Source organism: Notothenia rossii, assembly GCF_949606895.1.
Source record: "Notothenia rossii genome assembly, chromosome: 9".
Lineage (NCBI taxonomy): Eukaryota > Metazoa > Chordata > Actinopteri > Perciformes > Nototheniidae > Notothenia > Notothenia rossii.
In genome coordinates, this window is record NC_136907.1 from 14,097,165 (window position 1) to 14,112,271 (window position 15,107).

A 15,107-nucleotide genomic window follows, 5' to 3' on the forward strand; every position below is an offset into this window, starting at 1 on the left:
AGTTTAAAAAGTTAAAACTGCCTTTTCTGAAATCTTCTTCTCCCTCTGTATTCATGTCTTATTTACTCTTCCGATTATTCACTCAGATATGAAAAAAGGAAAACTTTAAAAGCCCTGAAGTGCTTTTTTAAATAAACATTACGTCCTGTTGGCTTGAGAAACATCCTGTGTGGCACAAGTTATTTCAACAAAACAGACATGAATTGGAAACCTTACAGCCTTCAGATCTAAAAGTGACTTCATGTCTGTCACGGAGATAATGACAATGTCACAGTGAATCAAGACATTTAATACACATGACTAATTGAATATCTGTAAATAGATTTTCAAAGAATCTCAAAGCAGAGGTTGTGCTTCTCTACTGTGCTGGATTCATTTACCTTCCTGTCAGGGCTATCAACATAATTAAAATGCACAGTGAGTCTAGAGGTTTGATGCATATGGTGAGGCTTTTAGGCTTCCTCTAAAGAAAAAAAGAAAGCGTAAGAAGGATAAAAGTTGAGATGAAAGTCAGGTGATCGCTAAAGTTCATACAATTGATGGTAATACAGACTGCAGGTTAATTTTGTTGTATCAATCAGGTAGCAGAAAATAACTAACTGGTTTATATCAGCAATTAAATGTAGGTATATCGGAACAAATAGTGAATAGTGAAGGTTGAAACGTAGGCATTTTAAGGGGAAGGAGAAATAAATGATACTCTTAGTACAGGGGAACCAAACTGTTAGTGTAAAATGTTTTAAACAACCCTGACATTCATTACTTACATTATGTTGTATTTCAAAGCCCCTTTGGGAAAATTACTTTGCCAACAGGGACACACACAGACACTTTGATAAAGCAATTTATTTTGGGCTAACAAGGTTGAAGGAAATGGGTACACTTCTTAGAATAATGAGGTACTTGTTTATGGAGAGCAGCTAGTTGTTATACACGTCTGCATTCACAATTAGACTTCCAGCAGGTACCGTCCTTTATAGTGAGGGATCAAACACAATAAAAGAAAATGCCTTTGCTCTTTTCTCGTGGCAGATATTAAATAAGCTCGCCCTAACACAAAAGTGCTATGAATACATAATTATTGTAGCAAGGGGATCACTAAATATGGTTCCTGGAGAATCTCGTGGGAATGTCTGTACAACATTTCATGATAATCCACCGAAAACGTAATAAGGTAGTTCATCCGACTGACCAACATTTCCGTCCATAAAACCAATTGCTAAAAGATTAACAACACATGACTACGGGAATGCAAATGGTCAAATTCTCAAGTGAAATATGAGCTGCTACCTCCGTGGAATAATAAGTGAGCAAGTTGTAATTAGATTTCCCTTCATCCTATCATTACTGTTCGTGACTGCATCATTCATATTATGTATTTCTTTTACATCAAGCTTTGTTTAACAATATTTAATAGCCCATAAATGAATGTTTTTCCACCTGTCTAATCAGAGAAGGTGACACTTTGTTCAGTATATTTTCCAGCTGATTGCTAAAGGTCTGTGTAAGTGAGGAAACCGTGATTTATAGGCACGTCATTCGGTAATGTGAAATAAAGGAGCGAGAGGTACAGGAGGAGCGAGATTAATGAAGCAACATGAAGCCCCGCTGTGTTTGAACCTTGGGGCTCTGAACATGTTATTGTGAGATGAGTAGGAAAGAAAGACAAAGTTGAGGGAAAATGGAGACATTAGTTAGGACAGTGAAGTCTGCTGTTGATGCACTGAAGGCCACGCGGCTGCGGAGCCTCAGGGGTCCAATCAAATGCGATGTTTTCAGTGCCCCTCCTGCGGCCTTCAACTCTTCGATAAGGGCTTCCTACGGCCAACTGACATCTTTGTTATTCAGATAGTGGAGCGAGTATATGAGTACAGCAGTTTCTGGCGCTGCCTCAAAGTGAAGGAGCCGCTCAGAAGCTGTGCAATTAGCCAGAACGACACCGACACATTGTCCTCCATCCCTTCCTCCACCTCTCCCTCGCCTCGTCATTTGTTCACCTTCTCTCTATCTGCCAAGTCCATGTGTGCACATTAATAAAAAGTGAATGCACAACACAGTAGGAGCACTTTCCCTTCTTAAAAAGTAACAGTGATGAGGCGCAACCTGCTAAAAGCGATTATTTTGTTCAGTCCAAGCCTTTATGAAATAGAAATTTGGATTTCTATAAGTCGAAGTTGAAGGGAATATTATTCATTAACTTTTTTGTTGAAGTGAGTGAATGATTGTGGTGTGTAATGCTTTCTAAGTACTTTTTAGGTTCATGTAGGACTTAAAACCACAAAACTACAAATGATGCATAGTTTTAGGTTTATACACATTTGACTGATTTGTTCAGAATTAGAAAAAAACATTTGAGGAAAAAGCGCTCAAGCAAATACTTAAATAGATTATTCAGGTGAAATGATATGAATGCATGCATAGTGTCCACCTTATGTTTTGGACTGATGGCTAAAAAATAAGACCCAGGTTTATCATCACTAAATAGATTTGAACATTATTCCCATTGTTAATGATCACAATTACAAATCAAGTTAATTGCTGATAAAGACAATACAACACTGAATCATAACCTAAACTCCCTGTTGAAATGGGGGAACACACAGTGATATCCTGTGGTAAAATAAAAACGTTTTGCCGACCTAACTATCCACATAGTCCTAATTCTATCGGCAAAAGAACACTTTGTCACTTGGAAAGGAACTAAGGTTTTAGGCAAAAAACAAGAATGCTGGAGAAGTCCCATCCATTTTTACCGCATCCACTGATTTTGTACAAATACCTTTCACAAAAATAAAAATAGACAAATCTGAAAGTTTCAGACCTCTCTCCGTCTCTTTTCCCCGTGCCCCTCTCTTCCCTCTGAACAGGTTTGCTTGAGGAGTTTTAGACTGACAGTATTGGGGCAGGGTTGTGCTGCCCTTTTTTAAAAAAAATTTTTTTTTACATGTAGCTGCCTACAAAAAGCACAATGTTTTCCCTTTGGATTATCAGGGTCTTAAATTCTGGGCACCAGAACTTATTAACATCCAGCAGAGCTCCAACAGATGCCTGGCATGCCTGTGTGTTCGCTGTGTGCTTTTCTAGCTGTGTTGGGTTTGATCCTACGCCAAAATAAAAACATTCACTGCTATTCAAATATCCTACACCGATATTGTATATTAGATGTGTTGTTTTTGTGTATTCTTTCATGTGTTTCCAGATCTACCAGCCTACGCTTTTATCCACCCCTTCAATCCTAACTTACACCTCTGTTTATTGAGCTGTGAACTCATCTCAACCTCTGTTTTTCAAATTACTTTTTTAAAGTCATTTCAGCTTCATCAGAGTATGCACTGTGGAGGGATGTCTGCCCTCCTGATGTGCTTTTCACTATTATATCTATCATGTTGTTCCCTTATGCACATCCAGTTTATAGAGGAAGCAGTAAACCCATTTTTATTTCATATATAAACAGTACACAATGGGATACTGGTAATATAAAAACTAATGCATCTAATAAGTCTATATCTCCAAGAGGTATAGCCCAATCCCTCAGAAGACATGCAGACTTTGCCTCTAGTAAACTCTAGAAAACACACATCTGATTTTGTTCTGCCTCCTTGCACCTTGTCATTTTGTCTCAGTGCATGACAGTAAGACCTTTGTGTGACTTTTATAAATTTGACTCAACCATTTCCTGCTACAATACCATGCATCTCCCATATATTACCTTAAGCATCTCTGAGTATTAAACTGCTTTCTCTCCATCCTGCAGGTGGTGGTGAAAACTCGGACGGAGTACCAGACAGAGAAGAAGAGGCTGAAGGTTCCCAAGGTGGAGGAGTTCACCATCAGCTTCACTGACGGGGTGTCTGAGAGACTCAAGGTAAGAAGGAATGAGTTTATAAACTTTTTTTGGGTTAAATTATCTGAAATGTGGGATATGGACATGCCTTGATCTTGAACTTTTTACCGGGATGGAGTCAGGCTAGGCCCCAAGCCTGTTTTTCAGGTCTCAGGCTCGAAAATGACATTTCCAGAACAAATGACCTTAACTACATTTCTAAAAGGGGAACATTTATAATCTTTGTTCTCAAAGTAATGATAAACCTGTGAGTTGGATGTAGAAAAGTCAGAATCAATATAGATGTTTTTTATTTTAAAGAAAATTCAGATTGAACATAGTAAAAAAACTGTAAATTATAGTGTCCGTCCAATTCTGTTTTACTTATAGTGAAAACTACCCTTGGTCTTGGATGATGGGTTAGTAGACTAAAAGCTTTAGGAATCCAAAGTACAACATATAATAAGTACCCTGTATCAAGATTGATGCAAAACAAGTGACATTTTACCTTTTTAGAGAGATTTAGCAAAACAAACCCACTTCTGGGGTCATTTGGATTGATTTTCCATATCTCTGGACCCCCTTGGTCGATTTTGATGATTGAAATCTCTTTCTAACCGTCAGAGCCAATGGAATCGAGGGAAAGTTCCCCATACACACACAGGTTACCAAATAAGTAGTGATAGTGACGCGTGGAAAAACCGGAAGCTGCGCTAGCCTCTGATGGCTACCATTAGCAGCTAATTTTTCTTCTCCGATTTTTGCATAAAAATTGAATTATGGATTATCAATACTTTTTTCAAAGTGACAGACACATTGCTATAACCTATGGATTAACCTTCAGCCAAGTTTTTTCTCGTTTTAATGCCATTGAACACGACTTTTGATCAGAATAACAGCTAAGGTGAGTATATATCCGTGTTTTGCTACCTACATTAAAGCTACTCGTGTGTTGTCTGTATTTGCTTCCCCTGTCCCGAGTTCAGATCGCTCAGTGATGATCCTTATATTTCTATAATCTGTGGAATCCCAGGATGTTATCTAAGCTTGTTTGTGCAGATCCAATAAATATATCTATCGGTATAGCTAGAGTTCTGTGCTAACGGCCTTAATATTTTTTGCCCGTGGCTAATTCAGAGGCTCAGCGTTAGCTTTGAGGTTTTAAAAAAAAAAAAAAGATTGGTTAGCTGAGTTTCTTCCTGTTACATAGATATGAAACATTCATAGTCTATTAAATCTTAAGAAGCCCTCAGACGCTTTTGCTTGCAGATGTTGTGGTTTCGGCCCCTTCGGCGGGTCCGTGGGGTTTAAGAGGTGGCAGTTTCTTGGTCAATGTCAATATTAAAATCAGTTGCATTAACTCAGCACTGGTATTATTGGATGTAATCCTGAGTTCAGTTTCCGAAGAGAAAGAGTTTGGTGGGTGCTTTCCTGAGGATGACATGCTGTAATTAGCACGTTGCTCAAAAGTATAATGGGCTTCAGTCAAACATTTCGTGTGTGCGGTTTTTATGACTTTTGGCTCTAATTAGACATTTGTTTTGGCTCTAATTAGACATTTTTCTACTGACATTTCCCCCCTCTCTATTTCCCAGAATAAAATCAGTGCAAAAAGGTTGAACTACTGATTTGGTTTGGAAAAACATCTGCAATCGAATCAGTTCTCTATTAAAATATGCAGGGGGTAGAGATACAAGCAAAACTGTAGACAAACATGGAATAATTGGTAATGGTATGATAATCTCATGTAGAGGAAGTACTACTTTGATATCAGAATGAGATTTATTGGAATTACATTTTCACTTACAGGAAATTTGCCTTTTATGGTTTTTAGTGCAAAACATGTCCATATTAGGAGAAAATATAAGATCTGTCAAAGCGGTGGAAATGTCAAGAACATAAATATAAAGCAAAAAAAAACTAAATACAAATCTGAAAAAGATAAAAGTACTATAATTAATGTGTACAATATGTAGGTTTAGTGCTGGTTTTGCAAAACGGTATAGATAGAGGATGTGAAAATGTTCATAGTAATGATCATGTGGGATATACTGTTCAACAGAATGATTCAAAAAGTGTGTGTCCTGAGTGTTAGGGATCTAAAATCGTTTCTAACAGCCTCAAGGTCCTCGAGGGACAACAGATTGTTGCTCATCACTCTCTCAGCAGTACGCAATGGTACTGGAGTAGGACTTTAAACAAAGGACTTTTACTGGCAGTATTTTTACATAATAGTTTTGCTACTTTTAGTTAGTAGAAAAAGAAGTTGAGTTCTTCTTCTACCACTCCTTCTTCTCTGGCACAGAGTAGTTCAGGTGACTCCTGCGCTGTGTGTGCATCTCTGAGCCTCCGGTCCGAAGACATCACATCACATCACCCAGCGCTGTGTGTTCAATTCCACTGTCGTTAGGGGAGACCAAAGAGAACTCACGTTGTCATGGTAGCAAAGATAACCTCCCTCCATGGCAACCCTGACTGAGAGAGAGAGAGAGAGAGAGAGAGAGAGAGAGAAGTGCTCAAGCAGAGGAGTGCAAATACAAGTGTGTGTGTGTGTGTGTGTGTGTGTGTGTGTGTGTGTGTGTGTGTGTGTGTGTGTGTGTGTGTGTGTGTGTGTGTGTGTGTGTGTGTGTGAGCAGAATGGCACCAAAAGAGGCTGTGAAATCTGTCCGGATTAGTCACTGTGTTAAAGTGCACACACACAAGCTATATACACACATTGCTACACTTTCAGAGCACACAGGCAAGGTTAAGTGGAAAAACTACATCACTTGAGCCTCTACAGTCCTGCAAACGAGGCAATGAGCTCAGTGTTTGGGAAATGGAAGCACTGGTGAACAAAGGCTTGTTCTTCCATGAAGTCTTGCATTCATTTATTGATATCATACAAACATATAAGGATCATAAAAGGTCTCCAGCCTTCTATTAGCTTGTTTGACATCATATAGGTCGAGTGGGTGGTATGGATGAACTCTTTTGCCAAATAATGTAACATCATTTTATATTGATATATACAGTATCATAAGACATATAATATAAATATGCTTTTATGCATGCAATACTTGGATAGGAATATCTTTGTTTGACCAATATAATTCATTATAATAATATAAAAAACCCAAGATACTTTTTAAAGAGGATTTTAATGTTGCACAAAAAGGCTTTATTCAATCAGGAACATTAAAGAGATGTCTGGTATTTGATTATTATCTATCATCTCATGCTGTATGTTTTCATAACTGCCCAACTTTTTACAGCTATTACCACTTACAAGAAGTATGCATTTGACACAAATATGGTGTTTCATTTTTGATCAAATGTTTATTATGCTAAAAAGTAAATGCTACATTAGGGGTTAGAAGCAAAACGTACACAAACCTCTGACCAAGCTGCAAAGTGATGCAGTTGCATTGTGGTCCTTGTAGGCACCAGGTTTGACAAGGAAGACACATATTAGAATAATAACATATTTGCTGCATAGATTTTGATCTGATATGGAATTGTCTGACAAAGTAACACAGTAGGGATCGTACACTACTAGATAGGTGTTTTGGAGACCTGTGTTGTTGCAGTGTTGCTCCTTAGGGGGGAGGAAACCCGGACAGTTTTAAAAATGCACACATTGCAATGGAGCAATGCTGAGCCAACTTGTTGCTCATCAGAGCTGCTCCAAAATGTTGCGGCAGACTTAACTGTCACCTCCGTCTTGCCACACCATATCAGCTTTTGTTAGGCAGAAAGGCATTGCAGTCCGTGTGATTTTGAGCAATGTCACTTCGTTTTGGGCGCTCATCTGAAAGGTACGCTTTGCTTGACTGACAGAGCTGATTCTGCAGACACACAGGCATGTCTCCACACACACACACACACACACACACACACACACACACACACACACACACACACACACACACACACACACACACACACACACACACACACACACACACACACACACACACACACACACACACACACACACACACACACACACACACACACACACACACACACACACACACACACACACACACACACACACACACACACACACACACACACCTGTATGAAAAGCTTGCACATCTCTTCTCTCTTCAAAGCTTTGCAGATTGTGTTGATGGATGAAGAGCTCAGAGTGTAAAATGCTCTCTAATCTGCCCTCCCTCACCGCCTCACTCCTGCTTACCTCTCTCCCTCACCCTTTTCTCCTCTGCTTTCCTCCCCTGTTTTCTTTCTCCCATGTTTGTACTTACTGCAATTATTTTTCCTTTTTGATCGAAGCTGCTTTATTTTTAAATACAGTGCCGCTTGTTTTTAAAAACAGACAGGTGTGTAGTTGCAGCTTTTAATCCACAGTGACAACAATGGCCATACATGTAGTGTGAGCACAAAGTGATCGTCCTGCAAGGAAAGCAGACAGAAATATGAGTGACAGACGACATAATATCAAAAATGCATTAATGCAGAAAGAAAAAAGCATCAAAATACAGCACAGTGATGATCTGGTGGAAGTAGGGCAGATATAAAATGATGTCTTCTCACAACTGGATCTCTTGCTCCCTTCTTCCCTTTCTGTTTCCATAAGATTCCTCCCTTTAGACCAATTTCATGTGTCATCACTTACCGTCCTCCCTCCCTCCCTTCCTCCCCCTGTCTCCCTCATTACTCCCAGCAGACCTGAGATAGAGCGTATCCTCTGTAGTTGTTTTGGTCCTTGAACAAACCGGGTAGGGCACGTCTTCCCTTCTCATTAACTACGTGAAATAAAACTGAACGACAAGCTCCTGAATTTCCCAGCATGTTGAGCAAACCGAACTTGGAGAGTGAGAAGATGTTCAGTGTGTGGACATATACTGTTTACTGTTTGCAACACCTCTCCTTAAGCCTGTGTCACATAGATAATTCTAAATGATACCTGTAAATGAATGATGAATACATAAGTTAAATACTAGAGTTATCCTGAATACTGAAGTTATTTGACGATAAGAAAACATAACCTTCTTGGCAGTGGTTAAAACCAGGTTTAACCCTAAGGAATTGAAATGCTGTCAAAGGTTGGTAAACAAATCAAAATAAAGGTTTTATAATGCTGTGTTCATACAAACAGATATTGTAATGCAAGATCATATATTGTGATAACATTTCTCCTGAGAAGTTCACTATCTACATACAGTATCTGTGACTTCCCAGGTCATAATAATACATGTTTTAATCCTGTGTGGTTGCTAAATGACTTTTTATACAAGCAGTTTCTAGGAGATAGAATAAAACTGTGTTCGTACTAGCAAATATATAATAATAGTAAGTGTGATTTACTGCAAAGCACATTTTCCAATAGGTTTTCTTGTCAAAATGTCCTGATTTTCAATTTAAATAAAAATGCGCGCTCAAATATTGATATTGCAGTGAGCACAGAAATGTAATATTCTTTGGGATCCATTTGGGATGACATTAAGGAAAGAGGAAAGGTGCTGCATGGTGGTGTTTGCTGTGTTTTACGATTTATATTCAGCTCATGACCTTTTCTGCAAAATGTCTATCCACTTTCTCTTTCTTGCACCACAATCAACTGCTGCCTTTCTGAATGCCGTGAAGAGCATCCTTGAAAATGATAACCTGACAGAGTAAAAGATGATCCTGGCAGGGATTGAGAGATGCAGGTGTGGAGATTGATGAAAGGGGGATTTAATTTGTGTCCTGCTTGCTTTCTGGCTCTCTCGCTATCCAGACAACATGGTATCATTTGCCAACCTTTGCCAAACAAACACACTCGTAGCAGGTCTGACACTCCAACACAAACCTCCTAAAACACACAGACAGACAGAGGACCACATGACAGCTCCATACTGCCAAGTTGAACCTGTCGGTGCCAGCAGAAGTTAGCAGGTAGCAACGGGAGAGGTAGCTAGGTCCAAAACAATTATCCCATTATTACCTCCACCTCGCCTTCTGATAAGAGCCTCGCTGCATTCTGCCGCCTCCACAGAAGGCCTCCACTGTTTGTCAGGTTTCAGGTAATTACTGCTGTTGTTCAAAACCTCGCACGGCCTCCCATTCCACATATTGTTCTTCCTTGTATTGACAAATAAAAGCAGGGTCATTATAGCGAGTGTTCAAGGCTATCTGCTCTCAGTTAAACACCCACATTATCACACATGCGCAAAAACACATTCATTTGAGTAAGTAATTGATTTACATTCAGCATTCGTGTTGTACTCTGGAGCCTGTGTGCTGTTGAAGGGAGAAGAGGGCGGATGCTTTGTGTTTTCTGGTGTGGGAGCAACAGTGTGAAAACTCCTCTGCTGCACTCTACAGCAAGTTCTCTGAAAAGGGAGAACATAATGTGTTTTCATGTGAGCATTATCCTCCCACTATGGTCATATTTTTAGCTATACATTTAAAACCACTCTATATTTCTTTCTACTGGTTTGAGTTGTTTCAAAAAAGTTTTGCTTGCATCGTGTATAAGTATGGATGCTGCATGAAGACAATGGTGATGACAGTTTACTAAAGTCAAGGTGCTCTTGTGACAAGGCAAGGTATGAATATGGTTCTAGTCATATAACATGGAGAGATGGAGATGTCATTTGGAAAAAACTGATTTGCATTTGTTAATTTATTACACAGTATAATATCGACTTTCATATTCTCAGATTCTTCCTTGTTCACAATAGAAATGCAAACATGATATCTTATAGTATGTATAAGATTCCCATGTTTACATTAAAAAAACAAAACAATAGAGGACTACTGGACAATTGGGAAAATTCAAATAAACTTCACTTATATGAGGTTAAGGGATCACCACAGTTAATATATTTCTTCGTGAGGAGACCTGAAAGGATATCTGTACCATCAGTTGTGGCAGCCGTTTTAAATAAATATAGAATCTCTGCCTCTCTGTTAGGGGTTATATTCATACAGATATTTCAATCCGATATGTGATGCAGAAATATTGTGTAGATTTTCATCAGAAGCAAAACAACTACTCTATGCCGGAAATAACTTTATGTAACCTTAGTATGCTGTAGCTAGTGCTGTACTGTATATCTTTGCAGATCCTTCAGTAACACCGAAGAAAATGAAAAGGTGACTACATTAAGACAACCTTAGACTTTAGAGCTATCTAGTTATAGCACAATGGAACTAATGTTTAACAAGTACTGAGCTGAATTGACTTTCGTTATCGTCTTACATTAATGTTATTTGAAGCGGCTATTGTTTGCTTGAATTCAGAGCTTATAATGTAAGCAAATGGTACCAGAAGTGAGGCTTCGTTTGTTAACCTGCTAACCTTAAAGGCTATCGTTGTTCGACTAATCTTCTTCTCTTCTCATCTCTTTAACTCTTCTCCGTCCAGCTGTATCATTCCCTCTCTCTCCATCACTCTTCTCCTCCTTCACTTCCCCTCTCTCTCACCATCTGTCCAGTTGATCTCTGTTCTGTGTCCTTCCACTATCTTCCTTTTCATCCCGTCATAAGCTCATGCTTTCTCATCAAATTCAGTATTGGGAAGCCTTTTTCAACATTTCTAACACACACAGTTTTCTTTTATAACCTTGCCAGCTCCTATTGGCAGATATTCACAGTCTTCTTATTGTTAAATATTGGCTCCTGAAAAATTGAACGAGCCAGATGTGATTGCAAGATCTTAGAGCCTTGGCTTGCCCACACACACTTGAAGTGAAAATTTGCTGAACGGCATTGTTTAACTATAATTTGGTTGTGTATTCGACGGCCTCAGCTCAATATGATGGTTGTGTTGGCTTCATGTGAGCAAGAACATCAGTTATCAGTGTAAAACAGAGAGGAAGAGGATGCTGTTTTAACATGCTGGGAATTGTTCAACTTTGTAAATCAATCAAATCACCATCCAGCATACAGTACAGCCGGATGGTGCCATACATGCTTCTTCACACTCCACTGAACCACAAACAGAGTGCAGGTTAAGTCAGCCTGCCCTACCAGAGCCAAAACAAGTCTGACTCATTTGTAACAGCAAAGAGGTCCCCCGTCAGCTGACAGACACTTACAAAGGCCGCGAGGACTGACAACTCACAATCTCCAGGGCCAGATGGAAAGGCGGCCGTTTCTCAATGTCAAGTATAGCTGCTGCAGAGCCACTATTTCAAGTATACTACGTCATCGAGTGGTGCCGAAGGACTGTTTAATTGCATGTTAAATGCCCAGCATTCGGGGCCTTAGTACACTTGAAAGAGTGGCTCTGCAGCAGGTATACTCAACATTGAGAAACGGCCAGAGAGACAGATAACAACAGAGGAAGCCATCGCTGCTGTGTGAGTGATATTTGGGAAGATTTATTTGTCCAAATGGTTCTACATCTTGTTTCAGATCCCATATCAAGCAGCACCTGAAATGATAGCAGACTCTAATCACCGTCTGCCTATCAAAATCAGCAGATGTGAATACATATACAAATATATTATCTCTTTTATCCGTTCAATAAACAATGCACTGACATTTCGCAAATTCAATTTGATCTCAAAGGACGAAGAGAGAATCAGATTTGTGATTACAGAAAAAAAGGAACTGAAATCCATTTAAGATTGACCATCCAGTCTTGTTTTTATACAAGGACAGGACAGTGGCTGCATCCACCCTCCATTGTACGACTTATAACATTAACTCAGGGGTTGCCAAGGCTAAAAAGGATTCCCGAGCCTGATCGATGGCCAACGAGCACACGCAGTCGGACAGCATTAAATCTCTTGGCACACATATTCATATGCAGTTGGATTTGTTTAAGTGCTCTGTATTAGTCAGCCCAGGATAGGAATGGTAACAGCACAATCTATTTAATGCAGCGTCCCCAGATTCATAGTGAAGCGATCAAATGAAGTCACAGTTTCTTAAAGTGGCTGGTTTTAAACGGCCTGCGGACATAATTATTACTCATGTATTTTATTTGAATAGCTAGCAGGGATATCTCTCAGACTTGTGAGCGTATTTCAAAACATTTTGGTGGAAAATTAGGCCATTGCCGGAGGAAAAAAGTAATTAGTCCCTGATGCTGATCTAGCAATATTCAAAGGATGTCTTAAAAAATCTGTTTTCTTTCCTGACTTAAATGAAACAAAACGTGCCCTATGAGCGGATTGTGGTCGCCAAGGCAGTGTTTTTTCATCTCTTAGTGCTTTCAAAACTAAACTAAAAGTAATAGTATAGTAATAGTATAGGGTTAGTCAAGTGGGCAAAATATAGGTCTGATTACTCTAGACTGTCCCCTATTTTTTTTATATACCTTTAGTTTCTTCCATGTGTAGGAATAAAATGTTATCTTTTCATTGAAGCCCTGAGATATGATGCATTTTTGCCTGATAAGACTCAAAGAACACATTCCTGCTGCTCGACGGAGCATGCTCTGTGTATGGCAAAATCTGTTCATTCAATAAAAATAGAGACGTGAGCCAAAGAAAAACTCAGGCTTTGATATTTTCCATCTAGATACAGCGGAGAAAGAAGGTGAGCGGTCATTGTGCACCCGTCCTCAGCCAGAGTCCTTCACCTCGCTGCCGCTGTTCTGACAAGCTGAGCCATGGGAGCAATTAGGAGACAGACAGAGCGCGGATGAGTGCTCCGACCCTCCACTCCTCACTCCTCCGTTGTTTCCTCTCACGTCTGTCCTCTCTATCGATCTACCATATATTATGTAAATCATTCTGTACTCTCAGTCCAGACATCGCATATTCACTGTCTTCATTTATTATTAGTATCATTAGTCCTCTTTCTGTTCCATTACCATAATTATTATTCATGTGCCTTTGGTTCCCCATCTATAATTTAATGCTGATAAGCCACATATTCTGAACATCATTTTTAACTGTAAAGTGTGTTGGCTGAAATGCTCTCATTACTTTCTACTGACTGTGGAATGGTAGAAATGATTTATTAGGGTAGAAAGCAGCTTACAGCTTCTCCCCATCATCAGTTTTACCCCTAAAGCTTTGCTCTTCAATTCTCGTATTCCCAACTGCATTCATATTCCCCCCCTAAATCTCACCACTCTACAACAATCCTTCCTACATATTTTAAGTTCTTCTCTCAACACCATTATTTTGTGATTATGATAAGATATGACAAATAAAATGTATTATTGGTTGATATTTCAAAAGGAAAGAAAATGTCTCTTGTTTATCAAATTTAAGAAGATTTCAATATGATTTGAACTTGCACAAATGAAAGTTGCCAAAGTAGCAGCCCTGCACATTAACTAACAAACATGCACGCACACACACAGGCATACACAGGCATACACAAACACACACACACACAAACAGCTGTCTGAATGTTGAACATATGCAGGAACATAAACAATACCCATGAGACCGAGAGCTCGGGAAACATTAGAGTAATGAACTGTGTCTGGTGATGTAAACAACATTTCAGGTGCGCTAAGTGTCCTGTGTGTGTTTGTGTTCTTTCCTTGTGTGTATGCAAAGGAAGTCCTATCATTAATAATATGTCTTCTCTTGCTACGTCTTCATCCAGCAGAGTAGGAGCTGATTAGCAAATCTAATCCAGATGTTTGGTGACTCCTCGGAGACATATTAATGATTCATAATTAGTGTGTGTTCGTGTGTGCAAATGTTATGTTCACATTATTGAGGATGCATTTGGATATGTTGTCGTTATCGATTAGTACTGTCTATTTCCTCAGTGCACATGTTGTCTAGGTGTTGGAGCACAGAAGGTTTCAGATCATATTTTAGGAGCAACTGAGCATCACTCTGTAAAAGGAAGACATGTTTATTCATTATGCTCTTGTTAATGCTGTTGTTCTCTTTGTCTCTTTTACCCCTTTATGTGTTACGTTTTCCGTCATTTTAAGCCCACCTGCTATTTGAATTAAAGTCTATACCCTAAGAGCACATTCTCCTCTAACCAATACAACAGCATGCATAGACAAAACCTTTGAAGTTTTGTCTCCATAGAGACCTTTCTTAATTGCATTAGCATAACTAGCATCTATCTCCTGCTTAACATGCGCTGTACTCCTTCATACTGCATACATGCGGGAGAAAGACCTTTGATGTTCTTTAACGACAAACAAAACGGCTGATACAAAAACTAGAAAGTCCCTAATTGCAGTCAAATGCTCTTTTTGTAAATGTAGCCTCATTTACCCCAAAATGTTTCTTATGCATTCAAGTTGTTGCTTTAATTTCTGCCAAATCCTATACACTGTCTCTTTAAGATTTTTAACTGAGATGACCATAATCCATATAAATCAGTTAAATGTCTAATGATTACACTTTTCAAGGTTGCT

The 15,107-nt window shown here is 39.1% G+C and overlaps 1 protein-coding gene across 1 annotated transcript in view; it reads left to right on the forward strand.

The window, feature by feature from the left end:
- Nucleotides 1–15,107, forward strand: part of nsg2 (neuronal vesicle trafficking associated 2) — a 30,121-nt gene that overhangs the window by 1,747 nt on the left and 13,267 nt on the right. Inside the window, exon 3 of the mRNA XM_079648178.1 lies at nucleotides 3,755–3,865. Coding sequence (XP_079504304.1) covers nucleotides 3,755–3,865 — 111 coding nt within the window. The remainder of the gene's footprint in view (nucleotides 1–3,754; nucleotides 3,866–15,107) is intronic.